Source organism: Bos indicus x Bos taurus, chromosome 10, assembly GCF_003369695.1.
Source record: "Bos indicus x Bos taurus breed Angus x Brahman F1 hybrid chromosome 10, Bos_hybrid_MaternalHap_v2.0, whole genome shotgun sequence".
In the NCBI taxonomy this organism is placed as follows: Eukaryota; Metazoa; Chordata; class Mammalia; order Artiodactyla; family Bovidae; genus Bos; species Bos indicus x Bos taurus.
The window spans coordinates 79,643,377-79,662,816 of NC_040085.1; the positions used below are offsets into that span (position 1 = coordinate 79,643,377).

Sequence of the window (19,440 nt, forward strand, 5' to 3'; positions counted from 1 at the left end):
GGAGAAGGAAATGGCAATCCACTCCAGTACTATTGCCTGGAAAATCCCATGGACAGAGGAGCCTGGTAGGCCCCCCAGTCTATGGAGTCACAAAGAGTCGGACACGACTGAGCAACTGCACCATGAAATGCCCTAATGGTAGGTACAGGCACCATCTCACTGACTCTTGACAGCGGCCCCATGAGGCTGGCACTGTTCCTGTCTCCACTTCACAGATCGGAGACGAGGCAGATAGAGCTCAGCAGGTAAGAGCTGGGACTGGTACCCATCGTGTGTTGGACACTCAGGCCTGAAAGCTAAATACTACCCTGTGCTGCTTCACCAAAGGGTTTATCACACTGTCAAACTGTCCACATTTTTTTTTAGTCTGGAAAATATGATCACTGCTCCACAGGCGAGTCTGAAGTAAGGAACAGTCCTGCCGCTCCCACCTTTGGGCTCTGGGCCAGGCCCCCCACAAATCTGACTCACCAAGTCGACTGCTGACAGGCAAAAGAAATACCTGCCAGGCCTGGGCCCAGACCTAGGAGGGAGACCTGCATGGGGCGGGGAGGGGAAGACAGGCTGAGTGGGCAGGAGCCATAGTCAGGCATAGGAACCTTGTCACCCGCCTCCCAACTTTAAGAGCAATGCCTATGAGAGCAGCATTCCTGAATTCTCAGGGCTCAGAGTACACGAGGCACCTGGTGAGTATTTGCTGACTGACTGACTGAATGAATGAATGAATACGTTAGGCTTTCTCATCACTGGAAAGAGGGTGGGAAGCGGAGTTTCCCATACCCCAAGGCCCAGGATATTCTAGGGCAGGTACCCAACCCAGATTTAAAGATTGGGAGATAGGAAGCAGGAGGTGAGGAGGAGAGAATGAAGGAAACATTGAGTCTCTAAATCAAAAACCTCGGGGCCTCTGGGGAGGCGGTTGAGGGGTATACCAGGGGGCCCAGCCTGGGATGGGATTCCTAAAATCTGAGTGAGAACAACTGGTGAAAGGCAGTAACCTCTTTCAGGCCATCAGATGGAGCAGGCAGGCCACGCTCACCCGGCTGCAGGTCTGAGCTGTCAGGAGCTTCTGCCGCCAGTCGGAAGCAGACCTGGAGAGCCTGCCCAGTTTACCAGCCTTTTCTATGGGCCTGGCCTCTGAGACCCTGGTGGGAGACGTAGGGCGGGGTGTGTGTGTTGGGGAGGGGTGTCTGCTGCAGAGGCCAGGCCCTGGGAGAGCTTTGTTCACAACCCTGGAGCCTGGCACCCAGCACTCACCTGGTCTGGGTGGACACGGGGCACAGGAGGTCACCCCCCAGAAGGCCCCCACACTGCCGCAGCAGTCCTCGTGGGCCGTCAGCTCCGGCAGGGGATTGGCACACTGGAAAAAAAAGGACCATGGGCACTTGTCACCTGCTTCCCTCTCCCGCACAGAGATGTCCCAGGAGAGCCTGAGTCATGAGTTCACCCCTCACATACTGCCAGAGAATGCCCCCACCCCAGGGAGGGGAGGGGAGGCGTTGTCCCAGAAGGAAGTAGAGAAACCCGAGGTCCACCCTGCCAGACACTGAACTCAGGGGACGGGGTGGCAGTGGCACACCCAGACAAGATCTTCTCTGTGAGGTCTGCAAACTGCCCCCCATCCATGCCCCCAGTCCAAAGACACAGGGGTCCTGAAGGATGGGCTTTCCTCCATCAAACTCCAGAGAATGCCAGGACCACCTCCCACGAGCAGGGCCCATGCTCAGCAACACTGCAGTTGAGAAGCTCCAGGGACCCAGGATCCTATCCTTGAGCTACTCCCCACCTGCTCCAGCTCCCTAACCTTGGGAGGGGTTTCTGGAAATGCCAAACTGCAACCCTAGGAAAACCATCCTGAGTCTGGTTTAGCCCCTGTCTTTAGGTGCCTGGTCTCAGAAAAGTTCGCTTGATTTCCCATCACTGACTGCGGATCCCGTCAGCGAAAGAGGGAATTGTCTTTTATCTTCACATGCCCAAGGCTTTGGGGTTTAACCTGCATTTGCTGATTTTACATCTCTGTGACTCAACTCTCCAAACTCCTTGCCAGATCTAACAGCCCCTCTATCCACGCCCCGCGGGTCCTATACTCAGCTCCAGCAGAGCTCAGGATTTGCTGGGACCCGAGGACCCCTATTCCCCTGCAGAGGGGGCCTCTCTTGGGTCCTCTTCTATGTGCCTGGCACTGACAGGTACCCATTGGAGCCCGGCTTGGCTTGCCCAACCTCTCAACACTCATGGCAATTTTATGCTCTGAGTTTTTCCCATCTGGGAAATGGGAGACCCTGCAGACTCCCACATTCTCTAAGAACAAGCAGGAGAGAGAAGGAGAAGGGGCACTGCGGGGAGCAGTTACTGTCTCAAAGCCCCTGGGGCTGGGGCTGGAGCTGCGATCTCACCTGTCCGTTTAAAGTGCTTAGGTAGCATCGGCCCAGAAGGGCCGGAGTCCTGGGCACCACTGGGGGAGGTAGCCGGGGAGCTTCTCCGGACCGGGCGGGGATGCGGTTGCTGTCCCAGCGGCCGGGGCCGGGGCCGGCGGGGAGCCGGGGCGATGGCCTGGTCTCCACGCTGTTCTCCTCCGGGGCCTCCTCGGCCTCGCCTCGCACCCGAGCCACCTGGTGGATCTGCACTGAGGCCTCAGGCGGGTGGCGGATGTGCACGTTCACCAAGGAGGGGTTCACCGAGGCTGGGCACAGGGGCTGGGGTCAGAAGGCGGGGACACAGGGCCCCACCCTCCAAGGAGTGGCATCAGCCCACCGTCAGGCCAGGTGGGCCCCTGTGTGTCTCCCCAGATCTCCTCCTTTTCTTCACTCTCTACCCAAACCCCAGAAGAATTTCTCAGGGAGGATAGGACAAAGCACAGACTCCTTCATTCCACACCTTCCTATGAAGAACCTTCGTTACCAACTTCCAAAGTACCTTCCTGATTCCACCTCCTCCCAGGATCCTGCACAGCCTTTGGGCTCCAGCCCAACCAACCCTGCGTGGTTCCCACCCCATGCCTTTGTTCAGACTAGTCCCTTTGCCCTGGAAGCCCTCCCACTCCCCTCTGCTTAACCAAAACCAACCCATTGTTTAAGGCCTAAATGAAGTCCACCTCCTCCAGGCAGCCTTCCCAGAACACTCTTGGGTCTCTCTCCTGATCTACAAAATTCTGTATTTCTTGGTACCCTTATTTGGCACCTAATAATAGAGGCATCTTCCCTCTCCTGTCCAGGACCCATGGGTTCCTTAAAGTCAGGACCCTACCCTTAGATTCTTTTGTCTTACTCATAGCACCCAGTAGAGGGTAAGGGCAAAAAACATATAAATAAATAAATTGATGAACTCAGAAGGAAAGGCAGAGAAAAATTTAAGGAATGAAACTGGGCCCTGAGGATGGAGGAGAAGGAAGTGCTGGAGACTCAGTTTCCCATCTCCTCTATCAGGATGCCAGCACCCACCCCACGTGGTTCCCCAGCCCCACACTCACCCAGCTGGTTGGAGAGAGGCAGTGTGAAGGTGGACTGCTTCAAGGGGCCCTCCAGCGGGGCCCTGTGGCGGGGGCCCCTCTCTGGAGGCTCCTGGTCCAGCCTAGGGGCGGGCAGGTGGCAGAACTTCCCGGTAGAGTTGGCGGGGCACCAGCACTCGTCCCTGCCGATGCAGCGGCCCCCGTTCAGGCAGGGGATCTGGCAAAAATCTACAACACCGACCTCAGGGTGACTGGCGGCGGAAGCGTACAGCAGCACCTACTATGTGGGCCAGCGGGGTGGGGGGAGGGGGGTGACCGGGCCCCCAAGTCTGATGGCTTCCGGAACCCGGTCCCCTCGGAAATGCAGGGACTTTCCAAGAGGCCTGGGAGTGAAGGAGGATGGATAATAACTAGGCCTTGCCTTTCCTGAGCCCCATGGTGACCAGGAGGATAGTGAGGGGAGTGGCCCTATTTACTCCTTCGCCTTCTATGAGGAAACTGGGACTCAGAGAGGTTGTGTGACCTGCCGAGTCACACGTGACAGAGCTGGGTGAGGACTCAGCATTGTGTGATCCCAGACAGCTCACAAGAGCCACAGTAGGAGAGCTCCGGACTTCCTTCCTGCAGAAGATCTGGGCTCCAGGCCAAGGCAGGCCGGTCCCTCTGACCAACTGCCTCTCCACAAACCCCCACCCCAGCCCCCACCCCCACACCCGCCCCCAGGGCCAGCCAGGAACCTTCTGAGCTGGGAATGGACTCACAGATGCGGAATCCAGACTTGGGGTCATGCCCGTGGCCGCTCTGGCTGTACAGGGTAGTGGTGTCGCCACGCTCGCAGCTGTTGGCACAGCGCCCACGGGCACAGGTCTGCTTGCAGATGGTGGGAGTGAAGACGATCTTGATCTTCTTGATTTTCTCCGTGAGATTCAGCCCTGCAGAGAGAGGGCTTGGGTCCAGGGGGCAGGGCTGAGAGGCACAGCTGTGACCTCCAGAGGCTGGCTAGAAAGGCCCACATGGGACTGGCTTGAACCCATCCCAAGGGCATTTGCTAAGTCCCTCCTGGATGCAAGGTCACATAGTGTGGGCAGGGTAACAGCTCACGGTCCAACATCTCCTGAGTGATGCCGACAGGCCAGCAACTGAGTTCGGGCTTCATGCACAACCACTCTCAACCCTCTGGAGTCTTATTTTAGGTAGAACCATTAGAAATTGCCATCTTTGTAGGTTAAGGTGGTTGAATATTGGCCATGTTCCTAGATCCCAGTTAGCATTCCCATCTGACAGGTAAGGAAACTGAGGCTCAGTGAGGGATGGATTGTATCCCATGTCACACAGCTGGCAAGGGAGGCAGCTGGGCTCTGAACCCCAGTGCAGAGAACAGAATGTAGCTCAGACTTGCCAGCGTAGACAGTTTTCCAAGAGAATGCCTGAAAGAACGATGAGAGTCAGGTTTTGGAGGCCCTAAGGGCCAGAACGAGCATAGGGCACTTTATCCAGCTGGTGGTGGGAAATCATTGACAGTTTTCATTGACAGAAATCATTTGACAGAGAGGTCAAAGGGGAGTGGGGGTGTTATGTCCTCCCAGCTGGGGTGCACAGGTGATTGGGGAGGCAGGATGAGCGGTTGGGAGGTCACTGTGGCAGAGTAAGAGGGGGGTGCTTCATTCAATGTGAGCGGTGACAGCAGATGTACAAAGCAAGGGTATTCATTCCATCCTGGGGGCCGGGGAGGGAAGCCAGGAGGCATAGGGGCTGAGAAGGGAACTATAAAAGGTCTGTATAGACTTGACTGTGACAGAGGAAAATAACCTTGTGTGTGTGTGTGTGTGTGTGTGTTTATGAGAGAGAGAAAGAATGGGAGATTTATAAGCAACTGTATATGCTGCAGGGGAAGGGCTGAGGGTGGTCCAGTTCGAAGGGGGAGGAGAACCAGGGTGGGGGGAGGCCAAGTGACAGCCTAGAAGTCCAGCGAAGTCAAGAAACAGTGGCATATGCCTTAGACAAGAGGAGGGGCACTTCCTTTTCAAGATGGCAAGAAAGATCACTCATGCATGTTGTCCGCAACACCGATCCACCTTGAAAACACTATACCAACTGATGGAGCCAGACACAAAAGGCCACACAAAAAGATCCCGTTTACACGAAATGCCCACGGTTGGCAAATCTTTAAGGACAGCGAGAGGGTGGGGGTGGGGGGGAAGACAGTGACTGCTTAACGGGCATGGGGCTTCTTTCTGGAGTTATGGCAATGTTCTGTAATTAGACAGAGGTGGTGGTGGCTGCATAAAATTGTGGATATCCTGAAAACCATGGAGGTGTGCCCTTTAAAATGGTTAATGTTACATTATGTGAATTTCCCCTCAACTTTAAAAATGGGAAACAAAGAAAGGCAGTCAGCTCAGGCACGGGTTTAGGCAAGGGAATGACGTGCATGGCATGGGGGGGCGCATATGGGGGCAGGAAGATGAGGACTCTGGGGAGTCAGAAGCATGGCCGTGGGATGGGGCGGGGGAAGGTGGGGGCCTCTTGGAGAGGCTGCTCTGAGGAATGAGAGAGACAAAGTGTCCAGGCACCCCAGGAAGGATTGCTGAGCAGCGACCAAGAATGTGCGAAGGTGGAATCCTGAGGGGCGCTCGGTTCTCTCCTCTGGGAAGCAGAGGTCCCGCTGTAGGTGCTAAGGAAGCAACTGGTCAGATTGGTCCAGGAGGCTCGGGCTTTGCAGAGAGGATGAAGGGGAAGGACTGGGGACGGGGAGGTGAGGTTCACAGCTGGATACGAAGAACGCAAAGGCAGGACAGGTGACAGATGGAGCGGAAAAGGACAAGTTAAGGTCTAAGTGTCTCAAGGGGGCACAGTCTCTCTAACAGCTGGCTTGGGACCCCTGGAGCCTGGCACAAAGCAGGTGCTTGACAACTGTTTTTTGGCTGAAAGGATGAGGGACAGGGTGACAACTCAGCCTTTCTGAGAGAGTGAAGCGGGGAAGCAGTGGTGGGGAGAAGGAGGCTCTATGAGGACCCGGAGACAGGGCATCCTTACCCCAGGAGGATGACGGGCGGTCCAGATATGCTGCCTGTGGGGCACCATCCCTCCGCTCAGGACCTGGCCCCATGGGCAGGGCATTGGAGGTCAGCTGGCCACTGGCCGCAGGGGCTGGATAAAGTCGGGCGGTCTGGGACAGCCCCACATGCTGCTGGGAGGAGCGGGTCTGGCTGAGGCCACTCAGGGTCCTGGGGAGACAAGCAAGGCATGAGGTTGGCATCCTGGGGGCAGCATCCCTGTGCCCTTCCAGTTCAGGACATCCAGCCCCTGCCTCCTCACTGGGAGAGTGTTCTCTACTTGGCTGCCTTCTCACCAACTCCAGGAAAATGGAGGTGCCCCGAGACAGGGAGAAAGGGTCCAGGCCAGCTGGCTGGTTCGGTGGGAATGCCCACCTTTGTGTGGGACTGCCAGGCTTTGGCTGGGTATTCTGGACAAGTCACTTAGCCTCCCTGGGCCTCAAGGCCCTTGACTGCAAAATGAAGGTGTTAGACTGGTCTCATGTAGCTCTGACATTTGTAGAGTTTGAGACTCCTATGGACCGGCCTCCGCCCTAAAACCGGGCCCAGTGCCTGTCCTCGCCGCATCTTTTTTTTTTTTTTTAAGAATGATGAGCGATGAACCTTGACACATAAACTGTTATATTTTATTTATTTATTTTAGCCGCACCATGCGACACGTGGGATCTTAGCTCCCCAACCAAGTAGCAAACCTGCGTTCCCTGCAGTGGAAGTGCAGGATCTTAACCATTGGACTGCCAGGGAAGCACCCCCTTATCTCTTATTAATACAGCCTATCATGCTTACAAATTGCTTGTGGAATAGGTGCCCAGCAAATACATGTTCACAGATTGATTCAGGGAAGAAAACCTGACTATCCCCTTGATTATTGTTAAACTAATATAACAACAATATTCAAGGAGAAAGAATTGAATTCATCACCCTCCACCTCAACACAGAAAATACTTTGGCATATTTCCTATCAACCTCTGCTTAAGTATATTGTCATTATCTGTAGATATCATTGTCATTGTGAGAGTGAAGCGGGGAAGCAACGGTGGGGAGAAGGAGGCTCCCCACCTATTGTCATTGTCTGTAGATAGCCTTTAAATGCTATTGTCATTATCTGTAGAGATCATTTAAACTCTGATTAATATTAGGTGGTACTTGATACAATTCTACAGTTTTCACATTTATCATCTTAATTGCTACATGATAGTCTATATGAAGATGAATCACAATGCATTCATTCTATTACCTATTTTGTTTTACATTTTCAACTGTGGACATCCTGACTCATATGGCTTTTTTTCCTTCAGTTAACATATTCTTTTAGGGGACTTCCTGTTGGTCCAGTGGTTAAGACTCAGTGCTCCCAATGCAGGGGGCCTGGGTTCAATCCTTGGTCAGGGAATTAGATACTGCATGTGGCAATGAAGATTCCACATGCTGCAACTAAGACTTGGCACAGCCAAATAAACAAATATTTAAAATATTCTTTTAGTATGGGGGTTCATTAAACTAATTTTTATTCTGTATGTTTGAAAATTTCTCATAAGAAATATTTTGAAAATGATTATTATTTTAGGCTATGGTTTTTCCTGTGGTCATGTATGGATGTGAGAGTTGGACTGTGAAGAAGGCTGAGCACCGAAGAATTGATGCTTTTGAACTGTGGTGTTGGAGAAGACTCTTGAGAGTCCCTTGGACTGCAAGGAGATCCAACCAGTCCATTCTAAAGGAGATCAGCCCTGGGATTTCTTTGGAGGGAATGATGCTGAAGCTGAAACTCCGTTACTTTGGCCACCTGATGCGAAGAGTTGACTCATTGGAAAAGACTGTGATGCTGCGAGGGATTGGGGGCAAGAGGAGAAGGGGATGACAGAGGGTGAGATGGCTGGATGGCATCACTGACTCGATGGACGTGAGTCTGAGTGAACTCCGGGAGTTGGTGATGGACAGGGAGGCCTGGCGTGCTGTGATTCATGGGGTCGCAAAGAGTCAGACACGACTGAGTGACTGATCTGATCTGATCTGATTATTTTAGGCTTAATTCCACAGACTAGAATGCAATTAATTCCAAAAATTAGAAACATTTATGGCTCTAGGTATACACTGGAGATAATGCTCCCAAAAAGCTGCATCAAAATGTATACATGTACCATTTAGACTGCAGCCTCACCAGCATAACATATTATTAATTTTTCATAAATCAGTAATAATCATTGTAAATGACACTGCAGTGTTACCTTAGCTCCCTTTTTGTAATTTCTGAGGTTGAATTTTTTCACACATCTATTTAACACTTGTGAAAATTTTCAGCTCGCGTCTTTGGTGTCTGAGGAATTTGAGCTGTCGGTCTCATAAATCTGAGCGTTCTTTACGTATCTGTCATTAGGCAGGCCATTCTACAAGGCAGCCTCCGCGGTCACTACTCTGTCACTGTCACGATGTGTACGAACCACTGTATACACCACAGTGTCTGCACTGTGGTGGGTATAAGCGCATTGTAGACTCTGAAGCTGAGAGAGTAATTACCTGCCCAAGATTATACAACAGTAAATCAGACCCCAGGACTCCAACCCAGGGCAGCTAGATCCCTGTGCTACCCAATAAGGCAGCCCAGACCACAACAGAAGCTCAGCCAAGAAGCCTCTGCACTCGCCTTGGGGGTGCGCTTTCCTCCAGCAGGTCCCACCCCTAGGCTTTCCACTGGATTCCCTGCCCAAGCAGCATAAGGTCCTGGGCCCCTCTCCCTCCACCGTCCCAACTCCAGGTGTGTTGGCCCCAGGGGTCCAGGCCATGAGCAATCCCCCTCTCCTCCTTTTCTGGCTGAAGCCCTACCCGGACAGGGCTCAGAGTCTGACACCTTCCAGCCCTGCCCCTGCCCTGTCGGTCTAGGACTTGGCTCCCGTGAGCTTCAGTGCTGCTCTTCCTCAGGGCGACCAACCGCCGTCCTCACACTGAGAGGCCCGATCAGGTTTCAGCCTGCTCCCCGGGTTTGAGAGCTGGGATGGGAGAGAGGGCCCGTTCGCCACCTCGGAAGCTCTGGAAGCTGTCATAGACCAGAACTGGGAGCACCTGCTCTTCACTCGCAGAAGAAAGTCAGCACAATTAACTGCAGCAGAAAACACAAGCCTTCCAGTGGCTTAAAAGAGTTCACTAAAGAGTGAGAGGTAAGTGGGTTGGTGGGTCAGCAGGAGTCTCCTCCTTGTGGCATTAGGCTGGTACCACGGCTCAACAAAGTGTCAGCACTGCAGAGCACCCCGGGAAGTGGACGCAGTAGTTCAGGTTCTGCCCACACCACCTGGGACATTTCTGAACTTGACGCTGCTGACAGAGAGCTCTCCAATCTGGTCGAGGTGGAAAACTCAAAGGGTCCTTTCTTGGAAGTTTGCGGTCACCGTTGTTATTGTGGCCATCACTTGTTTCTCTAATTGGAACTCAATGCTAAGGACTGCAAGAATCCTGAGTTCAAATCCCTTTAGGGCCAATGGTTCAACTTTGCAGAGAAGGGGGAAAAAAAAAAATCCCTAGTCATAGAAAGACCTGTCTATACAGAGGAGAGAGGATAGGATTTGGGCTAGGCAGATGTCAGTTCCACCGCCCACGTGAGCGGTCACTAAAACAAGAAGGGTGACACCCACCTCACTGGGCTGTGGTGAAGACCAAGAGAAACACTGAGACCATGTGATTGCTTTGTAAATATAAATAAGTGGTCACAAGTCGAAAACTATGTCAGAATTATCACATGAACAAAGAAAAAAAAGTGCTAGCTACAGTTCAGACAAAATACCTCTCCCCAAACCACCAAAAATTCTTCTCCATCTAAGGGGAATAAAAGACACCCCAAATATCTTGTTACACTCTCCAAGCATTCTTACACACAAAGGGCCAAGTGACTAATCTGGTGACAACACATTTTTAACAACCACAGCCTTCTGAGCTCAATCTATTGTCATCTACTGCTGTGATGGGAACTTTGAGTTAAATGACAGAAATCAAAGTCTTCTGAGAGGCTCACAGCCAAGGAGGAAGCCTTGGATCTTTCATAGGTCCTATGTCTTATGCTGAAAGCACCCCTAGAAGGAGACCATGATCTCCCTTCATAAGCCCCAGCCCAGCCTGTGGAGGTGGGCAGGGAGGGAGGCGACCTGGGAGAAGGATCAACAACCTCAGATATGCAGATGATACCTCTCTAATGGCAGAAAGTGAAGAGGAACTAAAGAGCCTCTTGATGAGGGTGAAAGAGGAGGATGAAAAAGCTGGCTTGAAATTCAACATTCAAAAAACTAAGATCATTGCATCCAGTCCCATCACTACATGGCAAATAGAAAGAGAAAAAGTGGAAACTGACATGTTTTCTTTTCTTGGGCTTGAAAATCATTGCGGATGGTGACTGCAGCCATGAAATTCAGAGGCACCTATTCCTTGGAAGGAAAGCTATGACGAACCTTGACAGCATATTAAAAAGCAGAAAAATCACTTTGCCGACAAAGGTCCGTATAGTCAAAGCTATGGTCTTTCCAGTAGTCATGTATGGATGTGAGAATTGGACCATAAAGAAGGCTGAGTGCTGAAGAATTGATTCCTTCAAACCATCGTGCTGGAGAAGGCTCTTGAAAGTCCCTTGAACTTCAAGGAGATCAAACCTGCCAATCCTAAAGGAAATCAACCCTAAATATTCATTGGAAGGACTGATGCTGAAGTTGAAGCTCCAACTTTGGCCACCTGATGCAAAGAACTGACTCATTGGAAAAAGAAATCCTGGTGCTGGGAAAGATTGAAGGCAAAAGGAGAAGGAAGCAGCAGAAGATGAGATGGTTAGATATCATCACTGACTCAATAGACACGAATTTGAGCAAACTCCAGGAGACAGTGGAGGACAGAGAAGCCTGGCGTGCTGCAGTCTGTGGGGTCACAAAGAGTCGCACGTGACTTAGCAACTAAACAACAACAAGTTTGAGTTCTCAGTTCAACTCTGGCTCCCAGAGACTGGTGGCAATGAGGCAAGTGAGAATGTTACTGAGAAAGGGACTTCCTTAGACTACAGTCCCCAGGATGGGGGGGACTGGGCACTCTCAGCTGTGCAGGGTGTGGTTCTGTGCACTCTCAGCCCTGGAAGAGCTGCTGCAGTTTCATCATAGGATAGTGGTTCTCAGACTTGCCTGGCACAAGACTGTCTGTCTGGGATTGCTCTAGGGAGGTCCTGGCAAAGTTGCCATGATGGACTGAAACAGCTCTCTCTGGACTTCAGAACTCCATGGATCAGTAAAATTTTGAAACAAATTTAGGGGACCAACATAAATTGGCCAACTTTTTATTTAGGTAAGACATTAAGACACACACACAACTACTAATTATTACCACCAGCAAAGATGGGCTCGATAAAGGACAGAAATGGTATGGACCTAACAGAAGCAGAAGATATCAAGAAGAGGTGGCAAGAATACACAGAAGAACTGTACAAAAAAGATCTTCACGACCCAGATAATCACGATAATGTGATCACTGACCTAGAGCCAGACATCCTGGAATGTGAAGTCAAGTGGGCCTTAGAAAGCATCACTACGAACAAAGCTAGTGGAGGTGATGGAATTCCAGTTGAGCTATTTCAAATCCTGAAAGATGATGCTGTGAAAGTGCTGCACTCAGTATGCCAGCAAATTTGGAAGACTCAGCAGTGGCCACAGGACTGGAAAAGGTTAGTTTTCATTCCAATCCCAAAGAAAGGCAATGCCAAAGAATGCTCAAACTACCCCACAATTGCACTCATCTCACATGCTAGTAAAGTGAAGCTCAAAATCCTCCAAGCCAGGCTTCAGCAATATGTGAACCATGAACTTCCTGATGTTCAAGCTGGTTTTAGAAAAGGCAGAGGAACCAGAGATCAAATTGCCAACATCCGCTGGATCATGGAAAAAGCAAGAGAGTTCCAGAAAAACATCTCTTTCTGCTTTATTGACTATGCCAAAGCCTTTGAATGTGTGGATCACAGTAAACTGTGGGAAATTCTGAAAGAGATGGGAATACCAGACCACCTGACCTGCCTCTTGAGAAACCTATTTGCAGCTCAGGAAGCAACAGTTAGAACTGGACATGGAACAACAGACTGGTTCCAAACAGGAAAAGGAGTACGTCAAGGCTGTATATTGTCACCCTGCTTATTTAACTTATATGCAGAGTACATCATGAGAAACGCTGGACTGGAAGAAACACAAGCTGGAATCAAGACTGCCGGGAGAAATATCAATAACCTCAGATATGCAGATGACACCACCCTTATGGCAGAAAGTGAAGAGGAACTCAAAAGCCTCTTGATGAAACTGAAAGTGGAGAGTGAAAAAGTTGGCTTAAAGCTCAACATTCAGAAAACGAAGATCATGGCATCTGGTCCCATCACTTCATGGGAAATAGATGGGAAAACAGTGGAAACAGTGTCAGACTTTATTTTTCTGGGCTCCAAAATCACTGTGGATGGTGACTGCAGCCATGAAATTAAAAGACGCTTACTCCTTGAAGGAAAGTTATGACCAACCTAGATAGCATATTGAAAAGCAGAGACATTACTTTGCCAACAAAGGTCCGTCTAGTCAAGGCTATGGTTTTTCCAGTGGTCATGTATGGATGTGAGAGTTGGACTGTGAAGAAGGCTGAGCACCGAAGAATTGATGCTTTTGAACTGTGGTGTTGGAGAAGACTCTTGAGAGTCCCTTGGACTGCAAGGAGATCCAACCAGTCCATTCTGAAGGAGATCAGCCCTGGGATTTCTTTGGAAGGACTGATGCTAAAGCTGAAACTCCAGTACTTTGGCCACCTCATGCAAAGAGTTGACTTATTGGAAAGACTGATGCTGGGAGGGATTGGGGGCAGGAGGAGAAGGGGACGACAGAGGGTGAGATGGCTGGATGGCATCACTGACTCGATGGACGTGAGTCTCAGTAAACTCCAGGAGTTGGTGATGGACAGGGAGGCCTGGCGTGCTGTGATTCATGGGGTCGCAAAGAGTCAGACATGACTGAGAGACTGAACTGAACTGAACTGAATTTTATGAAAGAAAATATATTTCAATGGCAATAAGAAATATTTGAATAAGCTTGAAAGTGAAAGTCACTCAGTTGTGTCCAACTCTTTGCGACCATGGACTGTAAAGGCCATGGAATTCTCCAGGCCAGAATACTGGAGTGGGTAGCCTTTCCCTTCTCCAGGGAATAAGCTTAACTTCATGGACATCTCACCTCATTGGCTTTTCTTCATTTCTTCATGAACCAACAAAAACAGATGCTGGTCTCCATCACAGACCAGCATGGAACCAAGCAGGATCTACTGGGCTACAAGATTCACCAAGATTTGCTCAGCCTGAGAACGCTCGAGCTCTTTCAACCTATTTGGGAAGAAAACCTTCTAATCCCAGCTGGCTGGGATCTTCCGAGCTAAGTGAGAACTCCCTGGGCAGTGTACACCCAAATTAATGCCACTCAGTAAACATGGTGCACTCACATTCTACCCAGCACACTGGCTTCTAACAGGGATGGAGAGGCGAGTGGGTGAGGGACTCTGTGCCCTCCACTTGACCCACTGTCACCGGACGCTTGGCTCCACTCTACAAAGGGGCTTCCACTCTGGTGGCTCAGACCAGAATCTGTCTGTAACGCAGGAGACCTGGGTTCAAACCCTGGGTCAGGAAGATCCCCTGGAGCATGGAATGGCTACTCACTCCATTATCTTGCCTGGGAAATCCCATGGACAGAAGAGCCTGTGAGCTACAGCGCACGGGATCACAAAGAGTTGGACATGACTGAGCGACTAACACACATATACTATTTTGTTTACTAAATGTTCTGCTGCCAAAAGAAAGCTTAAAACACCACTACACGGTGCATTGAATAGTTATAGCTCCCATGGATAAAGCACTGAGCCAGGTGCTTTAAATGTGTCACCTTATGTTATTTTATTGAATGAAGAAAGTAAGTTGCAGAATGTAGCCCACTAGGCTCCTCCATCCATGGAATTTTCTAGGCAAGAGTACTGGAGTGGGTTGCCATTTCCTTCTCTAGGGGATCTTCCCAACCCAGGGATCGAACCCTGGTCTCCCACATTGCAGGCAGACACTTTACCGTCTGAGCCACCAGGGTATCCCATGTTATTTTATTGAATGAAGAAAGTAAGTTTCAGAATAATATGGACAGTATGCTTCCAGGTTTTTGTTTGAAAAAAAAATTCTCTTTCTCCCCTACAGATATTTATAAAGAGATAGGAAAGGTCTGGAAGGATCTGTAAACAGTGGCTGCCCCTTGGAGATGAGAGTGCCTGTATATGTGTAAACTTTATGTTTCCATATTTTTAGCTGTCTTTCAGTAAAAAAAAAAATTGTTTTTACAATTTTACAGTAAACATGTATTATTTTGTAATAAAAACAAATCAGTCTTTTCCCCAGCAACTCCAATTTATAGAAAAGGAAATTGAGGCTCAGGAAAAGCATGATAAATGTGTGCATATTACTAGGATCCAAGGTGAACTCTGATGACTTACAGATGTATAGGAGTTCAGATGTAAGAAAGACCATGACATTTGAGCTAGGGCTTAAGAGTTGAGTAGGATTTTCACAGACCAAAATGAAGAGGAAGACATTCCACATAAGAAAATACATGAAGGCAGGAAGCACGGGTCATATTTAAGGAAGGATAATGAGCACAGTTGGATAAAGCACAGAATGGAGGGGAGGGAAGGAAAAAACATCCTTTCAATGCCTACCAGGTAGCAGACATCATTCTAGCTGTTTTATGTAACATATAATTTACTTGTCCAGACAACCCTATGATCAAAAAATCTCTACTTGGCCAAAATCGCTTTAAACAAAGTAAAAAGACAAATGACAAAATGGGAAAAACATGTGCAATTTATATCATGTTTTTATATACAAAGAACCAATCTTCATAAGATTTAAAGAGCTCCTAGAAACAGAGAAGACAGACCAATAGCCGTAGAAGAAAAATCAGCAAAGGAATATAAACAGTTCATGGGGGGGTGGGGGGGGAAGACCCATATATTTCTTCAATATGTGAAAATATGCTCAACTTTTATCATTCTGAGATGTGCAAATGGAAACAACTCAGGTAGCCTTTTTCAATCCATAAGATGAGCAAAAAGTCCAAAAGTTTAATAACAGATTAATTTGGTGAGATCCTGCAGAAACAGGTAATCTCAGATGCTGCTGGTAGAAATGTTCATCGATACAGCCGATATCGAGAGCAATTTGGCAACGCCCATCCACACCCCACCTGATAGCCACCTGAGGCGAAGAACTGACTCATTGGAAAAGACCCTGATTCTGGGAAAGACTGAAGCCAGGAGGAGAAGGGGACAGCAGAGGATGAGACGTTTGGATGGCATCATCAACTCAATGGACATGAGTTTGGGTAAACTCCGGGAGTTGGTGATGGACAGGGAGGCCTGGCGTGCTGCAGTCCATGGGGTCGCAAAGAGCGGACACGACTGAGCAACTGGACTGAACTGAACTGAACTGAACTGATCCACACCCCAGTGCATCGATGCTTTGCCCCTGCAGGTCCGCCTGCAGCCGCCTTGTTCCTCCCACTCCGTGGCCGGTGCACCCCACACTGGCTTCTCTTGGACGGAAGGCCACCAACTCACAGGCTCCTCCCACCACCATGACCACGAAACTAATGACTGCCGGAACCGGAAGTTTAAAAGCCCCACCCCCTCGCCTCAAGGCGGGACAACTCTCCAAGCTCCACCCTCAGTTAGGCCTCGGCTTGGTTTTCCCAGAACCAGTCCTTGCTTGGCTCTGTCCACCTTCCCATTTTGTTTCCCTCTCCCCACAAAATCACACACCTCAATTGATGTTCCAGCTCCACCTCTAGGGGAATCTGCCCTAAGACACTTGTAAATGTCCACAGTGATGGATGAACAAGATCATTCACAGAAGCCCTGTTTCCTAAGAGCAAAATGTTTTGTAAAGAGTAGATACAATGTAAGTGTCCCTCAGTAGGAGGCTGGTTAAACAAACTAAGAGACATCCATGGGATGGAGTCCTATGCCCTCAAAACAGAAGGACACAGCTCTTCTACATCCATAGGAAAAGCTGTCCAAGATACATAGAAAAATGAAAAAAAAAAAAAAGCCTAAATCTGGCCCACCGACTGTTTTTGTACAAACTGTGACTTAACAATCGTTTTTTATATTTCTAATGGTTGGAAAAAATCAGAAGAATAATATTTCATGACATGAGAAAGAGATACGAAATTCAAATTTAAGTTTCCATAAATACATTTTAATTGGAACCCAGCCACACTCACTGTCTACAACTGCTTTTGCTCTACGATGGCAGAGCTGAGTAGTTGCAGACACCATATGTTGCACAAAGCCTAAAATATTTACTATCTGGCTTTTTATGGAAGAAGTTTGCTGACTCCTGCTGTGGGGCATGTAAACTTTTGTGTAAAAATAGAGAAAATAAGGATACATGTTGAATTTATTTGCATATTCCTAAAGCAACCTTGGAAGGATACCCTGGGAATTAATAAGTGGTTTCCTGTGTGTGTGTGTGTGTGTGTGTGTGTGTGTGTGTGTGTGTTGAGGGGGGGAGTGGGAAGTGGGTGGTAGGGGAATAAATGAGTGCTACAATTTAATGAATGCTTGCTCTGTGCCAGGCTGTGTGCCGACAGTGCACGTCTCATGCATTATCTCACGAAACCCTCTCCATAATCCTAAGAGTTACTCATTATCCCCATTTTACAGTCAAGAAAACAGAGGGCAGGGAAGTTCTGAAGATCGCAGAACTCGTGAGTACTGAAGCCAGGTTAACAAACCAGGTAAGTTTATGCTCAAGCTGCCCTACCACGTATCATTTCTCCATTGCCATTTCACTGAGGCTGTGAGAATAGGTTTGGGTTCATATGGTCAAGGGCTTGAAATATCAGGGAGGTGTCTGGGCTGCATTGCATGGGTCAGGGGGAGTCCCTAGAGATTTTGGAGCAGCCCACCCCCTTTCACTCATTCAAGAACTTACTGAATGCCTGCCACGTGCCAGGCATCCAGGCCCAAGGATGGCAAAGACTGTCTTGCCCTCTGCCCCAATGGAGACTGAGCAAGGGAATCAGCACTCCAGCAAAGGTGTGAGGGTACAGGGGAGCCATATACCAGCCTTGAGATGCTAGTGGTCTTCAAGCAGGGCTGGGACATGATGGGATGGGCTTTTTGAATGTTTATTATTCTGATGAAAGATTGCCTGCTGGTGGATAGACCAGAAAGGGGAGGGCTGGAGGCCAGCTGGAAGGCTTTGGCTATGGTCTAGGCTAGTAGGGACCAAGGACAGGACCAACAAGAGGGCATGGACTCAGAGGATATTTAATACATAAAGAGTTCCCAGCTGTGGCTCAGACGAATGGGTGGAGGGTGATCCAAGAGCCAAGATCTCAAGGAGAGAGCCAAGAAGTGGCTCAGTTTGGGACCTGATGAGTGCTGGTGTCTTAGGATGGATGTTCCGATGGAAACACCTGGGCTGCAGCACTCAGGAGAGAGGCTGGGGCTGCAGACACAGTCAAGGGAGTCCCGGTGGAGAGCTGGGGGTTCAGGGATGATATCATTCCAAGAGAGTATGCATAACAAACCAGTCCAGAGTTCCGCTGCTGGACTGAGGCATTGCGTCTGCTTCCACATCTCAGTTTCAAAGAGGGAAATATGTTAATGAACAGACGAGTCTCAGTTTTGGATTTTGCTTCCATAAATTTGCCTCCAAACTTTGGCGTCTGCTACTGCTTGTCTGCTAGCACACGATAAAGCCAATGAACAAGCAGTAAAGGAATATTGACGGGAAAATGTGGCAACAGACCATTGTACTTCACTCGACGGCTTGCTCTTTTCAGGGCTCTGTGCATGAGCCTAGAGCCGGTTTTTTATCTAGCGCACACAGACGACAGTCATAGTTTCTGCTAATAAAACTGTCCCCAGCCCTAATCATGGAATTGATTGCATTGATCGTTCATGGTATTGCTTATGACTGCCAGGTCCTCTGACATGGAAACCCTTCGAGAAACACGGGAGTAAAAGAGAAAATAAAGGCGGGCAGAGGAGGGGCCTGGGAATCAACAATGCTGGCATTGAAGAGGTAGAAGGGGAGAGGAGGGAACACCAAGGCAGGAGGGCATGGCTCCAACTCATGGCCTTCTGCTTGGAGGCATGCTTCTGGCCTTCCCGGGACTGCAAGCCCACTCTTACAGGTGAACACGCCTTGGCACCTCCCAAGGGGCTCAGTCTCCCCTAAGAATCTGGGTCCTGGGGAGGCAGCGGGGAAGCCCTCACAATACTTTGCTCCCTCTCTCCTCCTCACTGGCCAAGCAGATCTCACACCCAGTTCACGATCAGATGACCCTTGTGCCAAATCCCCAGAGACCCAAGGGAGTGCTTCCAGACATCACACTCTAGCCCCCTGCTGCAAATCTACCCTGCCTCCACAGAGAACAAGGGGACACCCAGCTCTGGGGGGCGAAGAAGAGGGGACACTACGGCCTTGTCACAGAGCCAGGAGCCTGCTGATTCATGACTGTGTTTTGTCTGGGGGGCCAAGCAGGTGAGGCCCAGGCTTGGCTAAGACAGCGGCCACTCCCCAGCCTCTGGGTATCAGAGTTGCCAGGGTTGGTGGGTTCCCAGGTGTCACGGTAAGGAGGTGAGAACTTGAACTCTGTTCCACTTGTCCTAGACAATAATAATAATGTTGTGCTGTGTACTAATTGTTATATTTGCACTATGTCATCTAATTTTCACAACCACTTTAGGGGCTAGCTACTATTATTAACCCATTTTTCAGAAAATGAAACTGAGGCACAGAGAGGTTAAGGACTTGTCCAGGATCATTTAACTGGAATTACACTGTCCAATAGGACTTCCTGTGACAGTGGAAATGCTCTATAGTTGGCGCCCTCCGATATGCTAACT

At 49.5% G+C, this 19,440-nt stretch overlaps 1 protein-coding gene across 3 annotated transcripts in view; it reads right to left on the reverse strand.

Moving 5' to 3' along the window:
- The window catches only part of LTBP2 (latent transforming growth factor beta binding protein 2), a 110,326-nt gene that overhangs the window by 47,836 nt on the left and 43,050 nt on the right, over nucleotides 1–19,440 (reverse strand). For all 3 annotated transcript variants that reach the window (XM_027552433.1, XM_027552432.1, XM_027552434.1), the window contains exons 4-8: nucleotides 6,485–6,675; nucleotides 4,210–4,380; nucleotides 3,470–3,676; nucleotides 2,397–2,683; nucleotides 1,258–1,360 (exon numbers count right to left, since the gene is read on the reverse strand). In XM_027552433.1, the coding sequence (XP_027408234.1) occupies nucleotides 1,258–1,360; nucleotides 2,397–2,683; nucleotides 3,470–3,676; nucleotides 4,210–4,380; nucleotides 6,485–6,675 (959 nt within the window). The remainder of the gene's footprint in view (nucleotides 1–1,257; nucleotides 1,361–2,396; nucleotides 2,684–3,469; nucleotides 3,677–4,209; nucleotides 4,381–6,484; nucleotides 6,676–19,440) is intronic.